Genomic DNA, 20,380 nt, shown 5'->3' with positions numbered 1-20,380 from the left:
TAAGAATGCAGTTCAGGTTCTCAAAGACTTTTGTCTATGTAACTTCAGGTCAGTTCCAAATATTTACAACTCAGAGGGGACAGTATAAACAGATTTTTGGGGTTCCTCTTTCTGTGATTTTCCTCAATGCCTAACTCTCATTAGCCCCCTTTTCTAGTTCTATGGCTAAAATGCTGTGGCTTTAGCCTCTGTGTGTGTGCTGTTTCTAGTTTATGTCTGCATCTACCACTAAGAGTAAAGTGACAAAAGAAAGCAGAGAAAAGCACAACCAGCTCAATCAATAATCCTCAGTCTACTGAGGACCCTTTCCCTATTGGTCAGAGAAGAATTTTCTTTCAGAGGTTTAGGTGGTAACTCTGCTGCTACTGCCATGCAGCTTCGTGAGGGCACCTTGCCTTGAGGCAGGGCCAAGGAGGGAGAAAAAGTGGGGATTCTCCCCAGATTCTCCATCTCACAGGAATCTCCTAACCGGTCAGAAAACAATGGTTTCTCTAGGAGCTATGTTCTATCCAGTTGATCTATGTAATGCCAGGATTTGAGTTTTCCTGAGTCTCAGCCAGAGGATATGCAAATAAAATAAGAAAACCCAGGAAACTCACAATGGCATTGGCCATTCTTTGAGTTTTGATTCCCCTGCCCTAACTCTTGTTATTTATTTTTCAGAATCCTCAGTAGTTACCCACAGTGTTTAGTTTAATCAGTGAGAGAGATAAGATGGAGCCTGCCTACTCCACCTTATTTGAAACTGGATTAGATAACAACTTTAACCATAATTTTACCATGGAAAAGGTAGCAAAGAGGGAAAGAACAAAAGCAGAAGGAGTCCAGATTAGCCAGAAATTCCACTTGACACACTGAGTGTCAATAGGTTCTTAGATTAGAGCTTCAGCATTTCCCTTCTGTTGCCATATAATTTTACTGTTTGTAAAGTGTGGCCAAAGTGGAGCCTGAGGTAGTTAAACAAATACTTATATTCATAAATGAGGATTAGGTTGAGTGGGTGACAAATCCATTATCTTTGAACATTTAAAAAATATATCTTAAGTGTAAGTTATAAGATTTTAAAAGTTGGTTCTGAAAATCGTACTATATTGTGATACTGAGAAGTAACTCCATAATTGATAGCTTATGTTGTATGTGGGGGTGGAAGGACCCACTCGAAGGGTCGAAGGGTGTTTAAGCTGAACCAAGAAAGAAAACAATCTGATTAAAAAACACAGACGAAGATGTGTAGCTTCATTTCTCATTGGAAACTTTATAAGAAAGATTTATAAAGAGGAAATTTTCTTGGCTCACACTGGGGAGTAGGTGGGCTTTTTGGAAAGCTGCCGGTAAAGAAGTAATGTTTAGGAATACAGAAAAACAGAATTAGCACTCACATCCTGCAAGCCATGCACCTCCCATGTTTGAAGCTTCTGTTTTCTCCCCACCTCCCCACGTTGCTCACTTGAGTCTACTCATCCTAGGTAGGGCCAAGTAATTCACTCCCTCTAGTGTTTTTCTAGAGATTGTAGTAACAGAGCTAATAAACAGAATTGTACTTAGATGCTAGGGAGAACGAGTATATTACTTTGTGCACCTAAACAAGGAATGCTGACTTAACCCAAAGGATTTTGTTAACGTATTTTAATATACCAGGGACAGGCCTCAGCTAGGAAGAGGGAACAGGGTGTAAGAAATTGTGAATAGGAGAATGCTTTCTGATATCCTTCAAATCATACCACACAGTCCCTGACTGAACTATGAAAACTGAGTTGTTCTGAACTAGCTCCTAATATATATCAACTAAGGCTAGTTAAAAATACTTACCTTAACACTGTTTCCATGCTCTGGCTTTTGTTCCTGAGAACTTTCTGTAGAGATTAAAAAAAAAAAAGTAAAATAGTCTCTTTCTGAGGCATGTATATTTGTTGACACAAATCTGATCATATTACTTATTTTTCACCAAAGAATCATAAAATTTAGACAGGTCGAAGAAGTTGTTATTTTAAATGTATAAGCAATTGGGAACAACACTGAAATAAGTGAGAGCCCTAGAATATTGGGACATCTTAGCCCTTCAGTTAGAAATTTAGAAATTATGACAGATGAAATGTAACATAGTGGGAGAGGCAAGCTCTGTAACTTAGTAGCTATACATCTATGCACAACCATTCATTCCCTATAAGCCTGTTTGTTTACCTGTAAAATGAGGGATTACTCTATAGATGATTCTTAATAGCCCTTCCAGCTCTACCACTTTCTTTACATGCCTACTTAAAAGCAGCTTATTAGAATAAAGAGGAGAGTACTGGTATTATTAAATAGTAACTTCTGGGAGAATCAGGAGAGCTTTGAGGCAATGCTCAGAGGAAATTTGGTGGAGTCTACAGAACCAAAAGTTGTCTGAATTCCAGGGGAGGTCAATGTATTAGTGAAATAAATTCAGGCAAGGAGGTAGAAATGACACTGTGAGAGAAGCTTCACAAGAACCCACTGCAAGGGAAGCAGCTAATCTGCTAAGAAGGCAGAAACCCTGTATTTACATCTTAGCTTCATTGCTTAAAGCTGTGTGAACATTGAACATCTAACTTCTCTGACTCTGTTTTCTCATGCATAGTATAGGAATGAGACTGTCTTCCTTGGCTATTTCTCAAGATAACATATAAGAAAAAACTATGCATTTTATATAGCTACACTCATCAAGAACCAACACAAGCAATAACTATATAAAGTACCCTTTGGGCCAATATGGGTTCTAAAAAAAAGTAATAGTAAAATCTCAATCAGCTCAAATATGAGAAGTGATTAAAGTAACTGACAAAATTGGTAAGATTTCATTGTTGGCTGATAATATTCCTAAAAAGCGCCTAAATCTATATTGCACATAATTCGACATACTTTATTTTAAATGATTGAGGACATTTGGGTTTACTACAAGGGCAATTATTCCAAACACAAGTTTTTAAGTTTCTAGGGTATACGCGCATCCAACTCCCCAGAAAAACTAGGAAGTTGTTTTGATGAAGAGGCACAGAAAAATTCCTGATACTTATGGTGCCCAGATTTTTGGATTTAAGTTACTTGAGATTTTATTGTATATGTGAACTAGGAATGAATATATCTGGCCTTGATCTTTCCATTGAATTTCAGACTTAAATATCCAATTGCTTACGTGACATCTCAACTTGAATGTCTAAAGGATACCTCAATCTCAACATAACCAAAAAAGAATTCTTGTGCTCCTCCTTCACCTTTGGTTGCTCCAATAGTCTCTCCTATCTCATTAATCCCTGTATCTACTATAAACAAAATAGTGTTTTAGGCTCTTGGTGATATAGCTGTTAACAGACATAAATCTCCACCTTTATGAAGCTTACATTCTAGAGAGACAGTCAAAAAAACAGTTAAAATACACAGTATAACAGAAAGTTTTATCCAGTAAAGCAAAGAACTGGGATAGGTAGCGTCCTGATCAGAATTAAGTTGCAACTTCAGAGTGTGGCCAGAGAAGACCTCACTGAGAAAGTGACATTTGAGCCAAGATCTGAAAGTAAGGAATGAACAATGCAGATATAGGGGAAAGAGTACAGGAGGATCAGCAAATCCAAGGGCCATTAATGTATAAAATGTTTGAGGAACAGCAAGGAGGTTAGTGTGATTGGAATGGATTGAGCCAGAAAGAAATAGAGGAGTACCTTAGAGAGGGAGTAGGATGTTAGGATGATGCCCAGATGATTTAGGGTTTTGTAAGCCATTGTGATGACTTGAGATTTGGTTCTAAATGAGATGGGAAGTACAGCCATGCTTTGCTTAACAAGGTTACATTCTGAGAAATGCCTCATTAAGTGATTCCATCATTGTGTGAACATCATAGGATGTACTTACACAAACCTCAATGGTATAACCTACTACACACCTAAGCTATATGTTATGTTTTATGTATGTCTTTTAGGCTACAAGCCTGTACAGAATGTTATGACACTGTATACTGGAGGCAACTGTAACACAATGGTAAGTATTCGTGTATCTTAACATAGATAAAGTACAGTAGAAATACAGTATTATAATCATATGGGACCACTATTTTATACTGGTCCATCATTGACCAAAACATCATTATGTGACACATGACTTTACTTATCAATGTCTGGAATTATCTTGTTTAAGTCCTTACCCTTGGGATGGGACTTCCTACTCTGAGTTAAAGTATAAATTCTGTGAGAGCAAAAACTTTGTCAGTCTTGTTCAGACATGGGATCTCAGGATACAAAGAAAACACTCAGCAAATCTTTGGATGAATGAGTAAGCAAATGATTCAATTGAACACCTGTGATATTACTAAAAGATATAAGAACTAAGCAAGATCACCAAAATTAAGTTGGATAAAGCATATTAAAACACTGAATTTAGAGGCAGGAGATGTGGGATGCAGATGGAACTTTTGTTTTTATGTAGAGTCACAGGGTACATGTGCAGGAGTATTACATGGATATATTGCATAATGGTGAGGTTTGGACTTCTAGTGTACCTATCACCCGAATAGTGAATATTATACCCAATAGGTAATTTTTCAGTGCTCACCTCCCTCCTCCCTTCTGGTGTCCCATGTCTGTTACATTGGTCTGTACTGGACTCTGTTTTTGACTCAGAGGAATGTTGGATGGGTCACTGCCTTACCCTCAGCTTGAGTTTCCTCATCTATAAAATGAGTATGGTTGTATGAAACGGTTTCTGTTGGCATCTAACAAAGTATAATTCCACAATTCAGACATTATAGGAGTGGTTTTTGTGAAACCTATGATATGTTCACAGAATTCTGGCATACTTAATGCTATTTTTATGGATTATCTTGATAAAAATGATTTTCACTCTCAAATTGGGAGAATATGTTTGTTGAATTGGTTGCATGTTTGAAATAGTCATGATAAACTTGTGGTTTGACTTTTAATGTGACTTTATAGTAAACATGACACTCTACCTCTTATATATGCTATCATTGTTAGAACCACATCGATCCTCCCTCTAAGGTCTTGACAGTTAGAGAACCTAAAAGTCATTACAAATTTTCTAAGGAGCCAGGACTATTAGAGATTGAATAAACAAAACAAAAAATATATAGAAAAATGAAAAAAAGTGAGATACATCCTAGGCCGATTTTAATATGAGGGAATAAATTTAGCTTTAAAAAGAGGCATAATCCTTCAAAGAAATAATTAAATCCTAGTAGCATGGGTTCTGGCTCAGATATAAACTGCTGTTACAATACACTCTATTTTGTAGATATTTCACAGGAGTATGGTAAATGTGAATTCATATCAAACCATATACTTGATAGCACAATCAGTGATGAAATCTTAATGGCAGTTTAGGCAAGGCTAAGTATTTGACTCATTTTAACACCTGAATGAGGTAATACTGGATCATTTTCAAAAGTAGATAAACTCATAGAAAACATAAAACCTGTATTAACTTCAAGTTTGATAACTAAAAAAAAAAAAACACATCAAAGTAGTAAAAAATACTCTCTAATTTAAGAAAAAGGAGTCCAACCTTCTAATATTTTAGCACTTGGGTCTGAGTGACAATCTTCAGCCTCACTAAAACAAAAGAAAAAGAACATCATTTAGGGTGAATTTGATAAATGAAGAAGTTACTGGTTAAGCAAAAGAACAGTTATTCTCCATATGGAAAGAAACCTGAAATAGTATACTATTCACTGAGATTCCAAATCACATAAAAATGATTTCTGATTGACTTTTTCCCCTACTTTTAAATTGTGGTTATACATACATTAAATTTACAATTTTAACCATTTTAAGTGTACAGTTCTGTAGCATTAAGTACATTTGCAGTGTTGTGCAACCATCACTACCATCCAGCTCCAGAACTTTTTTCATCTTTCCCAACTGAAACTGTATACCAATTAAACATTAAAGCCTAATTTCCCTCTCTCCCCATCCCCTGGGAAACACTATTCTAGTTTCTGTCTCTATGATTTTGACTATCCTAGGGACTTCATATGAGAATCATGAAATATTTGGCCTTTTTTGCTGATGTATACCAATTAGCAAAACATCTTTCAAAGTTCATACATCTAGTAGTATGTGTCATAATATCCTTCCTTTTTTAAGGCTGAATAACATTCCATTGAATATTTATAACACATTTTGCTTGTTTATATTTATTCATCTATCGATGGACATTGGGATTGCTTCCATCATTTGTCTATGGTGAATAATGGTGTACAAATATCTGTTTCAGTCCCTGCTTTTAATTATTTTGAATATGTACACAGAAGTAGAATTGCTTGATCATAGGGTAAGTCTATGTTTAATTTTTGAGAAACCCCCAATACTGTTTTCCACAGTGTCTGCACTATTGAAGTTCCCACCATTGACGCACAAGAGTTTCAATTCTTGACATCCCTACCAGTACTTGTTTTCTTTTTCTTTACTTCTTTTTTCCCTCCTTCCTTCTGTCCCTCCCTCCCTTCTTTAGTTATCTTAATGTGTTGAAAGTGGCATCTTGTGATTGTGATTTGCATTTCCCTAATGATTAGGGAAATGATTGAAAATCATTTTATGTGCCTGTTAGCCATTTGTATATTTTCTTAGAGAACTGCCTATTCAAGTCCTTTGCACATTTTTAATTGGGTTGTTTTATCATTGTTGAGTCATAAGAATTATTTACATATTCTGAATATTAATTATTTACTAGATGTATAATTTGCAAATATTTTCTCCCATTCCATGGGTTGACTTTTCACTTTGTTGATGGTGTCCTTTGAAGCACAAAATTTTTAATTATAATGAAGCACAATATATCTATTTTTCTTTTCTTGCTTGTGCTTTGGTATCATAACAACAAGAACAAAAAAAATTTTTAAATCCAATGTCAAGAAGCCTTTTTCCCATGTCTTCCAACAAAAGTTTTTTTAGTTCTTATGTTTAGATCTCTGACTCATTTTGAGTTAATTTTTGTATATGGTGTAAGGTAAGGGTTCACCTTCATTTTTGTTTGTTTTTTGCATGTGAGTATCTATTCCCATCACCACTTGTGGAAAAGGCCATCCCTTCCCTCATTAAATGGTCTTGGTACCCTTGGTAAAAATCATTTGATCATGTATGGAAGAGTTTATCTCTGGGCTCTTTATTCCATGTCTTTGCTTTATAAGTCTGTCTTTATATCAGTATCACACTGTTTGATTACAGTAGCTTTGTAGTAAGATTTGAAATCAGTAAATAAGACATCTGCATTTTTATTCTATTTTAAGATTGTTTTCCTATTAAGAGTCTCTTGAGAAACTAATGAACTTTAGGATAAATTTTCTATTTCTGCAAAAAAAAATTATTGGTATTTTGATAAGGATTCCATTGATTCTATGAATTACTTTGAGTAGAATTAACATTTTAATAATATTAAGTCTTCCAATCTATAAACATGAGGTGTCTTTCTACTTTTTTGCATTCTCTTTAATTTCTTACAGCAATATTTTGTAGCTGACAAAGTACAAGTCTTTCAATTCCTTGGTTAAATGTATTCCTAAGTATTTTATTCTGTTTGTTATTAATGTAAGTGGATTTTCCCCTTAATTGTTTTTAGATTGTTCAGTGTAATTATACAGAATGCAGCTTATTTTTCTGTGTTGATTTTATGTCTGGCAGCTTTGCTGAATTAATTCATTAGTTATAACAATTTTTTTGGTGTTCTTCAGGGGTTTCTACATTATGACCATGTCATCTATAAACAACAATTTTTCTACTCATCCAATTAGAATGCCTTTCCCCCTTTTTCTTGCCTAATTTTTCTGACTAGCATTTTCAGTACTATGTTAAATAGAAGTGGCAAAAGTAGTCATTGTTTTTTTGTTTGTCCCTGATCTCAGAGGAAATACTTCATTTCTTCACCACTGAGGACAATGTTAGCTGTAGATGTTTCATATATGACCTTAACAATGTTGAGGTAATTTCCTTCTCTTCCTGCTCTGCTGAGTCCTTTTATCCATGTAAACTATTTAACTTTCGTCAAATGGTTTTCCTGCATCATTTGAGACAGATCATTCTGTTAATGTGATGTATTACATCGATTTTTTTTTTTTTTTTTTTTGAGATAGGGTCTCATTCTGTCACCCAGGCTGGAGCGAAGTGGTGTGATCACAGCTCACTGCAGCCTCAACTTCCTGTGCTCAATAAATCCACCTGCCTCAGCCTCCTTAGTAGCTGGGACCATAGGTGCACACCACCACGTCTGGCTATTTTCTGTATTTTTTTTGGAGAGATGGGGTTTCGCCATGTTGCCCAGGCTGGTCTCAAATTGTCGGGCTTGAGAAGTCTGCCCATCTTAACCTCTCAAAGTGCTGGGATTACAGGCATGAGTCACTGTGCCTGGCCTATTGATTGATTTTTGTATGTTGAAACTTGCTTGCATTCCCGGGATAAAACCGACTTGGTCATGATCTATAAACCTTTTAATATACTGATGAATTTGGTTAGCTAATATCTTGTTGAAGATTTTTGCATCAATATTCATCAGTAATATTGTTCTGTAGTGTTTTCTTGCAGTCTTTGGTCTTGGTAATAATGTAATGCTGGCATCATGGCTTTGGAAGTGTTTCCTCTTTTCAATTTTTTGGAAAAGTCTGAGGGGGGTTAGTGTTAATTCTTTGAAATTTGTGACATCCACCAATGAAAGTATCTGGTCATAAGCTTTTATTTGTTAGGAGGTTTTTCAGTTATTGGTTCAATTTCTTTACTGTTTCTAAATTTGTTCACTATAATTTAGCATAATTCAGTCTTGACAAGCTGTGTATTTCTAGGAATTTATCCATTTCATCTAGATTATCCAATTTGTTGACATACAATTATTCATAGTACCCTCTTATAATCCTTTTTATTTCTATAAACTCAGTTGCTATTTTACCTCTTTCATTTATGATTTTAGCTGAGTCTTCTCTTTCTTTCCTTAGGCAATCTAGCTAAAGACTTGTCAATTTCGTTGATTTTTTTTTTTTTTTTTTAACGAACCAACTCTTGGTTTTCTTGATTTTCTCTACTGTTTTTATTCTCTATTTTATTCCTGGTCTAATCTTTATTATTTCCTTCTACTTAATACCTTTCAGTTTGTTCTTTCTCTAGTTCCCTAAGGTGTAAAGTTAAGTTGTTGGTATAAGATCTTTCTTATTTATTAATGAAGAATTTACAACTATAAATTTTACTCTTAACATTGTTTTTGTTGTATCCCTTAAGTTTTGGGAAGTTTGGTAAGTTCCCTCATTATTTCTTCTTTGACCCATAAGTTGATAGTATGTTGTTTAATTTTCACATATTTGAGGGTGTTTTTGTTTTTCCTTCTGCTATTGATTTCTAGTTTTATCCCACTGTAATTTGAAAATATATTTTGTATGTATTCAAACTTTTAAAATTTATCAAGACTCATTTTGTGGCCTAAGATATAATTTATCCTGGGGAGTATGCTATGTGCATTTGAGAAAACTGTGTATTTTGCTATTGTTTTATATATGTATATATAAAACAATATATGTATATAAATTATAGGTAGATAGGTTAAATAAATCTATAGTTTTATTCACATCTGTATTAGTCTGTTCTCATGCTGCTATAAAGGTCTGCCTGAGACTGGGTAATTTATAAAGGAAAGAGGTTTAATTGAGTCACAGTTCTGTATACCTAGGGAGACCTCAGGAAACTTACAATCATGGTGGAGGGAAAGCAAACATATCCTTCTTCACCAGGTGGCAGGAAGGAGAAGTGCCAAGCAAAAGGGGGAAAAGCTCCTTACAGAACAATCAGATCTCATGAGAACTCACTCACTATCATGAGAAAAGCAGCATAGGAGTAATCACCCCAGTGATTCAATTACCTTCCACCTGGTCCTTCTCACGACATGTGGGGATTATGGGAAGAACAATTGAAGATGAGATTTGGGTGGGGACACAGCCAAACCATATCAACATCCTCTATTTCCCAATTTTGTTTAGTTGTCTCTCCATGATTGAAAATGGCATACTGAAGTCATTTACTATTATTGTAGAGCTGTTTATTTCCTCTTCAATCTGTTAGTATTTGTTTAATATATTTTGGAGCTCTGATGTTTGGTGCATGCAGATGTTCCTCAACTTACAATGGGGTTACGTCTCAAGAAACCCATTTTAAATGGAAAATATCATACACTGAAAATGCGTTTAACACATCTAACCTACCAAACATCATAACTTAGCCTAGCCTACCTTAAATGTGCTCAGAACACATACACTAGCCTACAGTTTGGCAAAATCATCTAACACAAAGTATTAAAAATATCATATAACATATTGAATATGGTACTGAATGTGTATTGCTTTCACACTGTCATAAAGTTAAAAAATTGTAAGTCAAATTTTCATTAAGCTGCAGACCATTTGTATATGTTTTTAATTATTATCTCTTCCTGGTAAATTGATGCCGTTATCATCATACAATGTCATTTTTTCCCCTCTCTTTTGGTTTCTGTTTGCATGGGTTATATTTTTCCATTCTTTCACTTTCAACCTACATGTATTCTTAGATCTAAAGTGAATATCTTATGGATAACATACAGTTGGATTCTGCTTTTAAAATCCATTTTGTCATTCTATCTCTTTTGATTAAAGTGTTTAACCCATTTATACTTTAAGTAATTAGTAATAGAGAGGGACGTTCTTTTGCCATTTTGTTGTTTTCTGCATCTTACAGTTGTTTTGTCCTTCATTTCTTCCATTACTGTCTTCCTTTGTATTTAGTTGAACTTTTTAGTGACACATTTTGATTCAGTTCTCATTTCCTTTTATGTATATTTTAGGAATATTTTCTTTGTGCTTACTACAAGGATTATGTGACTCTAATTTTTAACTGATACCAAGTAAACTTAACTGCATACAAAAACTCTACTTTTTAACACATTTGCCCCCTACCCATTTTATGTTATTGAGGTTCCAAAATTATATCTTTTTACATTCTGTATCCATTAGCATAAATTTATCTGTTTTATGCATTTGTCTTTTAAATCCTTTAGAAAATAAAAAGTGGATATATGAGCTAAATTATGATAATACTATTTTTTATATTTGTTAATGTATTTACATTTGTTAAAATTTACATAATTTCATATGGCTCTGAGTTACTGTCTAGCATCATTTCATTTTTCTTTTTAACTTGAAGAACTTTCTTTAGCATTTCTTGTCAGGTAGGTCTAGTGTTAATGAACTCCCTCAGCCTTTCCTTGTCTTGGAATGTCTTAATTTCGCCTCATTTTTGAAGAACATTTTTTGCTGGATGTAGAATTCTTGTTTGACAGTATTTGTTTTTCTTTCAGTCCTTTAAATATATCATCTCACTGCCTCTTGGCTTGTAAGGTTACTAATGAGAAAATCACATAATGAGAAAATATTATGAGGGTTATTTGTACATGATGAATCACTTTCCTTTTTCTACTTTAAAGATTATCTTTGTCTTCTGACAGTTTGATTATTATGTGTCTTGATATGATATTTTTGTGTTCATTCTGCTTGAAGTTTGTCAAGCTTCTTTTATTTGTGTATGTATTTCTTCAAATTTAGGAAGTTTCAGCCCTTGTTTCCTCAAATAATCTATCTGTTTCTTTCTCAATTTCTTCCTCTGGAATTTACATAAGGTGTATATTGTTCTGCCTGATGGTGCTTCAAAAATCCCTTAGGCATTGCTTACTTTTTTTTCAATCTTTTTTCCTTTTGGTCTTTAGACTTGGCAACTTCAAATGACTTGCATTCATGTTCACTGATTGTTTCTTCTGTCTCTCCAAGTTTGCTATTGAACTTCTCCAATGAATTTTTCAATTCAGTTGTTATATTTTTCAGCTCCAGAATTAATTTTTAATTTTTATGAGCACATAATACTTGCACATTTGTATGGGTTACACGTGATGTTTTGATACAGGCATACAATGTGTGATTATCAAGTCAGGGTAATTGGGGTATCCATCACCTCAAGCATTTATTACTTTTTGTGTTGTGTGTTAAGGATAGTCCAATTCTTCTCTTTTAGTTATTTCAGCATATACAATAAATTATTGTTAACTCTAGTTGCCCTAATATGCTACCAAAAGCAGAATTACTGTTTGGTTCTTTTTTATAATTTTTCTGTTAATATTTTAATTTTGTTCATACATATTTTTACTAATGTCCTTAGTTCTTTGTCTACCTACAATTCTTGAACATATTTTAGATAGTTGTCTTAAAGTCTTTGCCATGTAGGTCCAACTGATGTGCTTCTTCAGGAACATTTTCTGGGTATTTTATTCTTTCCATTTCATTTTCCCCATTTTTTGTATGCTTAGTAATCTTTTGTTCAAATGTGAGTATTTGAAATAATAAAGAAGCCACCTCTTCTAGTTTTTGCTGATTGATGTGGAAAATATTTACTAATTAATGAGACTTTGAGCCTTGGAAACAGTCCAAAGTGAAGATTTAGGTTTTTTTCAGATCTTTTCTGAGCATGTAGTTTTCAAGCCTGTGTTTGTGCTTCCCCAAACTCAGTTTTTCTGAGCTGCTTTTTAAATGATTTAATTTCCCAAAGAGTCACTTCCTGCTCCTTCTTCAGAACTTAGATATTCTGTTATCTCTCTCTTCCCATAATTTCTGCCGCAGGTGTTTATGGTTCTGCAGTCCCTCTGTAGTTTTCATGCATTATGGCACCTATCCACTACTTTCTGTGGTTTCCAGGCTTAGAACCAAACTATAACACCATTGCCTATCTGAGTTCCTAGTCAGATGAAACAAAAATAATTTCTTAAGAAAGCCCATAGGTAGGTCAGAACAAGATCTACTCTGCTCTTTCCACCAAAGGGAGGAAACTGTAAATTGGGCTCCTTTCTCTTAACTGTGTTATACTATGCTGGGAGGAAGTTGGATCCAAGAGCAAGTTAAACTTCACAGATTTTTTTTTAACTATTTTGAATGTGTTTTTTCCCTTTCTGTCTCCCTTGCTCCTTCCCTTTCTTCACCCCTCTCTCCCTCCCCTTCTTCCCTTCCTTTTCTTTTTTTCTTTCCTTCTTCCTTGTGTTTCTCTCTCTTCTCTCTCTTTCTCATTTACTCTTTTTTCTTTCTCTCTCTTTTCTTTCTCTTTCTTTCGTCTTCTCTCTCTCTCTCTCTCTCTCTCTCTCTGTCTCAGAGTTTCGCTCTGTTACCTAGGCTAAAGTGCAGTGGCAAAATCATAGCTCACTGTAACTTTCAACTCCTGAGCTCAAGCAATTCTATCACCTCAGCCTCCTGAGTAGCTAGGACTAGGTGCACATGACCATTCCAGCTAATTTTTTATTATTTTATTTTATTTTAGTAGAGTTAGGGTCTTGCTATGTCACCCAAGCTGGCTTCAAACTCCTGGCCTCAAGCAATCTTCATGCCTCTGCCTCCCAAAGTGGTGGGATTACAGATGTGAGCCATCATGAGCAGCCAGCTTTTTCTTGATTGAATATTCATTTGGTTGCTGCAGACCGTTGTCCAGAGCTGTTATAAAATTGTGTTAGTCAGATTGTAGTTGCTTATGTTTTGTTTCCATGGGGAAATCAGAACCTTGAGCTTCCTGGTATTATCTTGCTCTAAAATCATTTTTATTTAGTATTATTTATGCCTGCTTTTTACTTCACTAATATAACCAATAAAGAGGTTCCAACATTACTAGCTATGTATGTTAAAATAATCTACTATGTAGGAGAAAAGAGACAATGGTGGGCCAAAAACAGATATCCCAAAATAAGGCCATGTCAAAACAAAAAATGCAATTCCAGCATGCTGAATGAAAAAAAAAAATCACTAGATTTTTCTGTGTATAACATGAGTACTTCTCCCCAAATAAAAAATGTTATCTCTTCCAAGTTGTGTATAATTTTATAAATGCAAGCACAAATTTAGATATTTTCACTATTCTTGATAGAGTTATGAATCAGATTTCAAGTCTACAGTGCACTTTGTTCCTCTTTGTCCCCTATAACTGTTATAGTCCATACTTTGCCCCTAGTGTCATCCAAACTTGGATTGTCTTTCACTTGTGTATCCTATCCATTCTTAAAGAGCCACGTCAAACTCCATTGCTTTCTACCATTTATCTCTGAACGCTAAAACTTATATTTCTTTCTCATTCCTTTGGATTCTTCTTATAGGCAATGACAGTAGCTTTCTTAAGAGAGCTAAGCATGAACACTTTTGTACTGATACTGCATATTTCATTTCTGGGCCATTACCTCTCTCTCTCAGGTTAGAAAATACCCTAATACATTAGCAAATACTTTATATAAGACACTGATACACTAGATACTGGTTTGAAAACTAGGACATAGAGGCCAGGTATCTAAAAATAAAGGAACAGATAGCAAGAAGTGGCTTTGGAATTATTCACAGTAGGGTGCCACTGAAGGGAAGAAGTTGGGGAAGGTCTGAAGCTAAATACTTGCTCAATTACAGTTTTGCCAGGGGCCCCATTCTACTCATAAGCTCTACTTTATCAGATTTCTATATTTCTACTGCTTTAATTTCATATACCCAGTAGATGAAATGAGATCTTCTTGGTTGTATGAAGATGAACTCATAATTCTGTGTATGAAGTAATGTGTTGGTTCAGTAACGAGATTCTTTTCTTCTTTCTGGAAAAGGACAAATCAGCTATTACACTAAATGGAGTTTGGGATATATTTTCTTACCTTATGGCATTTTTTTGCAGTATAATCTACATTTTAATGGAAAAAAGTTCCAGAGATTAGTTAAAAGATGGGTGTGGGCCCTATAATTCTAATTAAAAGGTGTCTTCCAATATAATTAACTTGAAATAGTTCAGTGAAGATTACCTAAATTATGACATTAGATTTTGAACAAATTTTAAACATAAACCTGGAACAATGTTTAAAGAGTCAAATTTTCTTCTAAACTTTAAAAATATTTGAAATCATATATTACTGAGGGCAAAAAGAGGAAGAACACAGATACAACTCTGGTCAATTAGGTACCTTGCCAGGTCAATCATCTTAACACATACTTTGATCTATTTGTTGCAAACTCATGTGTGCTTCTGAATTGACCAGAGTTATATTTATGTTATTTTCTATGGTTCATCTAAGCTTTTGTGTTAACCTCGGAATCACATCAAATGGATAATCAAGAGAATGGCCTCAACAGAAAATTAAAAGTTGTATATTCTCCAAAAACATGTTATGGTATGGAATTTCATGTATCCAGTAGATGAAAATAATTAAAATTAATTCTAAAATTAATTAGAATTACAGGGCTCATCCATCTTTTAACTAATCTCTGAAACTTTTTTCCATTAAAATGTAGATTATACTGCAGGACCAAACTCAAAAGGTCATTGAGACCCAGACCATCATTTGAGAGTTTGGAGCCATCAACGAGATGTTTACCATGCTGATAGCAGAGTTTATGGGCTAATTGTAAGGGTGATATTTAAAATATATGAATTAACTTGTTAAGGTTGGATAAGCTGGTTATATAACTTACCAAAAGGTCACCTAGCTACTGAGAGTTAGGATTCAAACCCAAACAATCTGAATTTCCGTGGATCTTATTTTGTTCCTCCTACCTCAGCCAGTCTTCTGGTGCTATTCTAGTAGCATTAGGCTCTCCACACAAAATGTTCAATGAGTATTTACCAGCCAAAATACAAAAGGGTGGAAACCAACTGTTTTTAATAATTAGCTTACATTTTTCTTAACTGGTTTCCATTTTCTCTTTTCTTTGGGATTCTAATTAATCTAGTTTTTCCCCTATTACCTGCTTTCCCACAGTTGAGTTTCATAGCTGTACCTGGTAATAATTTCCCTTATCCTGTAAATATCACCAGGCTTGAGATTGAATTCATTTTAGCATTCTTTTCTGACTAATCGAGGTACATTCTTGGGCCAGATTTGTGAGGCTGTCTCCCCTTTCTAGTCACTAACAGTCATGCTTATCACTTACCTTACACTGGGGCTTTTCCTCCCAAGATGAAGAGGCTGTTTCAGGCATCGTCTTTGGTGTGGCCATGTCAAGCTCAGCAACAGCTCTTTTAACATGTGTCTCCTTGGATTCTATTACCTGATTTGAGATTGCTTCAGTACTTTCAATATTTGCAGTGGCTGTGGTCTGACAACATTTACTTAGTGACAAAAATTTTTTCAGGCTGCTCGTGCTTAGTGTTGACTTAGGAGAAAGTTTGCTTTGTATTGGCTTCTTGACTTCTTTCACTTGATCTTCAAATACTTTGATGCCTTCTTCTTTTGCAAAAGTCTGTGTTAAAACAACTTCATCTTCATCAGAATCTGGTTCCTCTTTTATGTAATTTTCCAAATACACTTGATCAATATCATGAGCTACTAATCGAACAATAAGATCATTTTTACTTTGAACATCTTTTAAGAGCTCCACCTTTGTAATATCAGGCTTTCTTATATTCTGAAATGAATTTCTAGCAACGGCCTGAAATTAAAGGTATAGCAAATATTAAAATCAAATGCCTAAATCACTTTCCTATAGTTCAATTATGATGTAGCTATTTTCTTATAATTTCTAGTTTTGATTTAAGTAATATCTTCAAATATCACTTAATTATATATTAGCAATATTTTTAAAAGAAATAAAGACAAATAAAAAAAATTTGTTGGCATGCCATTTTTTTACATTTATTACATACCTTAATCTAATATAACTTAGTCCAAAAGTCAGAGCAAGGTTTAGCATAATTAATTTAATTACTTCCTCTTAGTCATGTACCTTGAAAGTTTTGTGACAGAAGTAGACAGGATAACCTATTTTCCAAAATCCTAGGTAAGGAATTATAGAGAAATCTAAATACACAATTTTCAAGAAAAAAGGGCAACATATTCACTGATCTTGATTTTCAAAAGTAATGAATAACCCAAATAATGGTTTTAAAATCTTTACTCCCTATTCCTCCACTTTTGATCTTTTGGTCATATTTCCCAAAAGATTCTTCAAAATATAAATCTTCATGTCTTCTCACTTCCTAAGTTAAATCTCAGTTTCCACTGTCAATGTTAAAGACAGATCAAAGAAAAGACAATTATAATTAAATAACAGAATTTCCCCATTTCTCTAGCTTTTGACCACATCACAGAATCTCAAAATTAAGTTAATAATCTTAGCTCTCAACCTCCCTTTGTAATATCATAAACCAGTTTTTCAGATAATGGTGCCTCAAAGGAATATCCGCAATAACAAAATATCAGAAGAACCTCTTTGAAATTTTTTAAAAATCAATTTTGATTATCTGTGCTATTGGAGGAAAACAGTGGTTTAGAAAATCCAAAATCATTTTATATTTTGGGATATGTTACTACCAGTGGTTTTAGTATGCATATGTCTAGTGTGTTAAGAATCTATGGTACCTTAAAACAGAGAATTAAGTCTTGAGGCAGAACCAACAAGAGTGTAGGGTTTCTAACCTAACCTTTCTTTCTCTTCACTGCTGTGTCCTTTTGTTGAAGATAGATAATATTGGTAGCCAGATTGATGCCAATCACATGCCTTAACTGAGTTCCACATGTCTGCTTCTTTATTGTTTTATTTTTAGGATGGCTTATTTTTAGGATACAATGGAGGTACAGGCATTGGGCAAACATTCATGTTTGAAATGGGAGAAATTGGCCTGATAGAAGGGGCTACAGGCCTCAAACAAGTCCAAAACCCAGTAGTGCAATCATATCTTAAAGCTCCAAAATAATTTCCTTAGACTGTATGTCCCACATCTAGGGCACAGTGATGGAAGGGGTGGGGCTCTCAAGGCCTTGGGCAGTCCTGCCCCTGTGGTTTTTGCAGCACTGGTGGATACTCTTAGAGGTTGCTGAGTGCCTGAGGCTTTTCCACGCTGAGGGTGTAGGATGCAAGTGGATCTACCATTCTGAGGTCTGCAGAATGCAGACTTTCTTCCAACAACTGCACTAAGCAGTGCCCCAGTGGAGACTCTGTGTGGGATCTCCAACCTTAACATGCCCCCTCTGTACTTACCGGTAGAAGTTCTCTGTAAGGGCTCCACTCCTGCAGCAGGCTTCTGCCTGGGCATGCAGGTTTTTCCATACACCCTCTGAAATCTAGGCAGAGGCTGAGAAGTCTCATTTGCTCTTTAACTCTGTGTGCCTATAGGCTTAACACCACATAGAAACCACCAAGGCTATGCTTTGCAGCCCAAGCTGTAACTGGGCCCCTTTGAGCCACAGCTAGAAAAGTTGCGGTGGGAATGTGAGGAATGTTATTCTGAGTCTGCGGAGCCCATGAAACCATTCTTTGCTCCTAGGCCTCTAGAACTGAAATCAAACAGAGTGCAGTGAGGGTCTCTGAAATGCTTTTGAAGCCTTTTCTCCATTGTCTTGAACATTAGCTCTTAGATCTCTTTCAGTTTTGGAACTTTCTCTAAGAACTGGTAGTTTTACATCCATCTTGAATTTCTCTCAAAAAACAAACAAACAAACAAACAAACAACCTTTTTTTTTTTCTTTGCCACATGGCCAGGTTGATTTTTTTTTTTTTTTTTTTGAGGTGGAGTCTCGCTTTGTCACCCAGGCTGGAGAGCAGTGGCATGATCTTGGCTCACTGCAACCTCTGCCTCCCAGGTTCAAGTGATTCTCATGCCTCAGCCTCCGAAGTAGCTGGGACTACAAGCGTGTGCCATCATGCCCAGCTAATTTTTGTATTTTTAGTGGAGATGGAGTTGGAGATCATGTTGGCCAGACTGGTCTCAAACTCCTGACCTCAAGTGACCCACCCATCTTGGCCTCCCAAAGTGCTGGGATTACAGGTGTGAGCCACCATGCTCAGCTAATTTTCCAAACTTTTATGCTCTGCTTCCCTTTTAAATATAAATTCCAAATTTAAGTCATTTCTTTCCTCCTGCATCTGAGAATAGGCTGTTAGAAGCATCTGAGAATAGGCTGTCAAGATGTCACATCTTGAATGCTTCATTTATGAGAAATTTCTTCTGCCAGCTATCCTAGGTCATCACTCACATATTCAAACTCCACAGAACTCTAGGGCATGGAAACAATGCAGCCAAGTTTTTGGTAAGGCATAACAAAAGTGACCTTTGCTCTAGTTCCCAGTAAATTCCTCATTTCCATCTGAGACCTCATCAGCCTGGACTTCATAGTCCATATTACCATTGTCCATCAGCCTTTTAGTCACAACCATTTAACCAATCTCTAAGAAGTTCCAAACTCTCCTTAATCTTCCTATCTTCTTCTGAGCCTTCTAAACTCTTCTAGCCTCTGTCCACAAAAAAGAGGCTCTGTCTTCAGCCTCTGTCTGGAACTGGTGTCTTCCAGCACTAGTTCCAAAGGTGCTTCCGTATTTTCAGGTATAACGCCCCACTCCTTGGTACCAATTTTCTGTGTTAGGACATTCTTCCACTGCTATAAAGAAATTCCTGAGAGTAGGTAATTTATAAAAAAAAAAAAAAAAAAGAGGTTTAACTGGCTCATGGTTCTGCAGACTTTACAGGAAGCATAGTGGCATCTGTTTTTGGGAAGGCCTGAAGAAGCTTCCAATCATGATTGAAAGCAAAATAAGTGCAGGCACATCACAAAGTGAAGGCAGGAGAAAAATAATGTGTATGTGTTGGGCAGGGTGCAGGGGAGTGACACACACTTTTAAATGACCAGATCTTGCAAGAATTCACTATTGCAAAGACAGCACCAAGCCATGAAGGGTCTGTCCCCATGACCCAGACACCTTCCACCAGGATCCACCTCCAGCATTGGGGATTACAATTCAACATGAGATTTGGGCAGGGATAAATATCAAACTATATCAGGGTGTGAAAGCTTAAAGCATTAATTAGCATGTTTACTAGCCTTGAGATTCAGTTTAGTGGGTTGCAGAAGAGTGCTGAAAAAACTTACTCTAAGCTTATGCTGCAGGAGGCATGGTTCTATAAAACTTTGCTAATTGTCCGGGATACAGACTACATGCCTAAGCATACTCAGCCCTCCCACAAATGCATGCCATCAGTTAAAGGGATTTTAATAAAAATCAAAATGTCTGATGGATCAGTGCAACCTATCTGTTGGCGAGACAAATCTTTTGTCCTCAGTAATAGTTTCCTTGTAATAAGGACATTATTTTTGGCATTTTAAATTCCCAGTTAAAATATTTGGGAGCTGAGTATGGGGTTACAGGGGAGAGTTAGGTCTAGAGCAATAGGGAAGAGGCTCATAAAAATAGCAGCAATACTGCAGCTGGGTTTAGAAAAAACAAGTGTGTAAGTGGAAAGAAAATGGGTACATCTTGAGAGGCCAGGGCAAATGGGAAAGGCTAATATAATTGAAGTAAAATAGAACAAATGTAATCTAAGAGTTGGCAGTCCAACGTTTGCTGATGAGTGTTACTAAA

The 20,380-nt window shown here is 35.5% G+C and overlaps 1 protein-coding gene across 3 annotated transcripts in view; it reads right to left on the bottom strand.

Moving 5' to 3' along the window:
- Positions 1 to 20,380, bottom strand: part of FSIP2 (fibrous sheath interacting protein 2) — a 114,510-nt gene that overhangs the window by 23,270 nt on the left and 70,860 nt on the right. For all 3 annotated transcript variants that reach the window (XM_016950151.4, XM_063791323.1, XM_063791324.1), the window contains exons 18-21: positions 15,959 to 16,456; positions 14,531 to 14,631; positions 5,533 to 5,579; positions 1,810 to 1,853 (exon numbers count right to left, since the gene is read on the bottom strand). In XM_016950151.4, the coding sequence (XP_016805640.3) occupies positions 1,810 to 1,853; positions 5,533 to 5,579; positions 14,531 to 14,631; positions 15,959 to 16,456 (690 nt within the window). The remainder of the gene's footprint in view (positions 1 to 1,809; positions 1,854 to 5,532; positions 5,580 to 14,530; positions 14,632 to 15,958; positions 16,457 to 20,380) is intronic.

Source organism: Pan troglodytes, chromosome 13, assembly GCF_028858775.2.
Source record: "Pan troglodytes isolate AG18354 chromosome 13, NHGRI_mPanTro3-v2.0_pri, whole genome shotgun sequence".
Taxonomy (NCBI): Eukaryota; Metazoa; Chordata; class Mammalia; order Primates; family Hominidae; genus Pan; species Pan troglodytes.
This window is presented reverse-complemented; position numbering and strand designations above follow the sequence as displayed.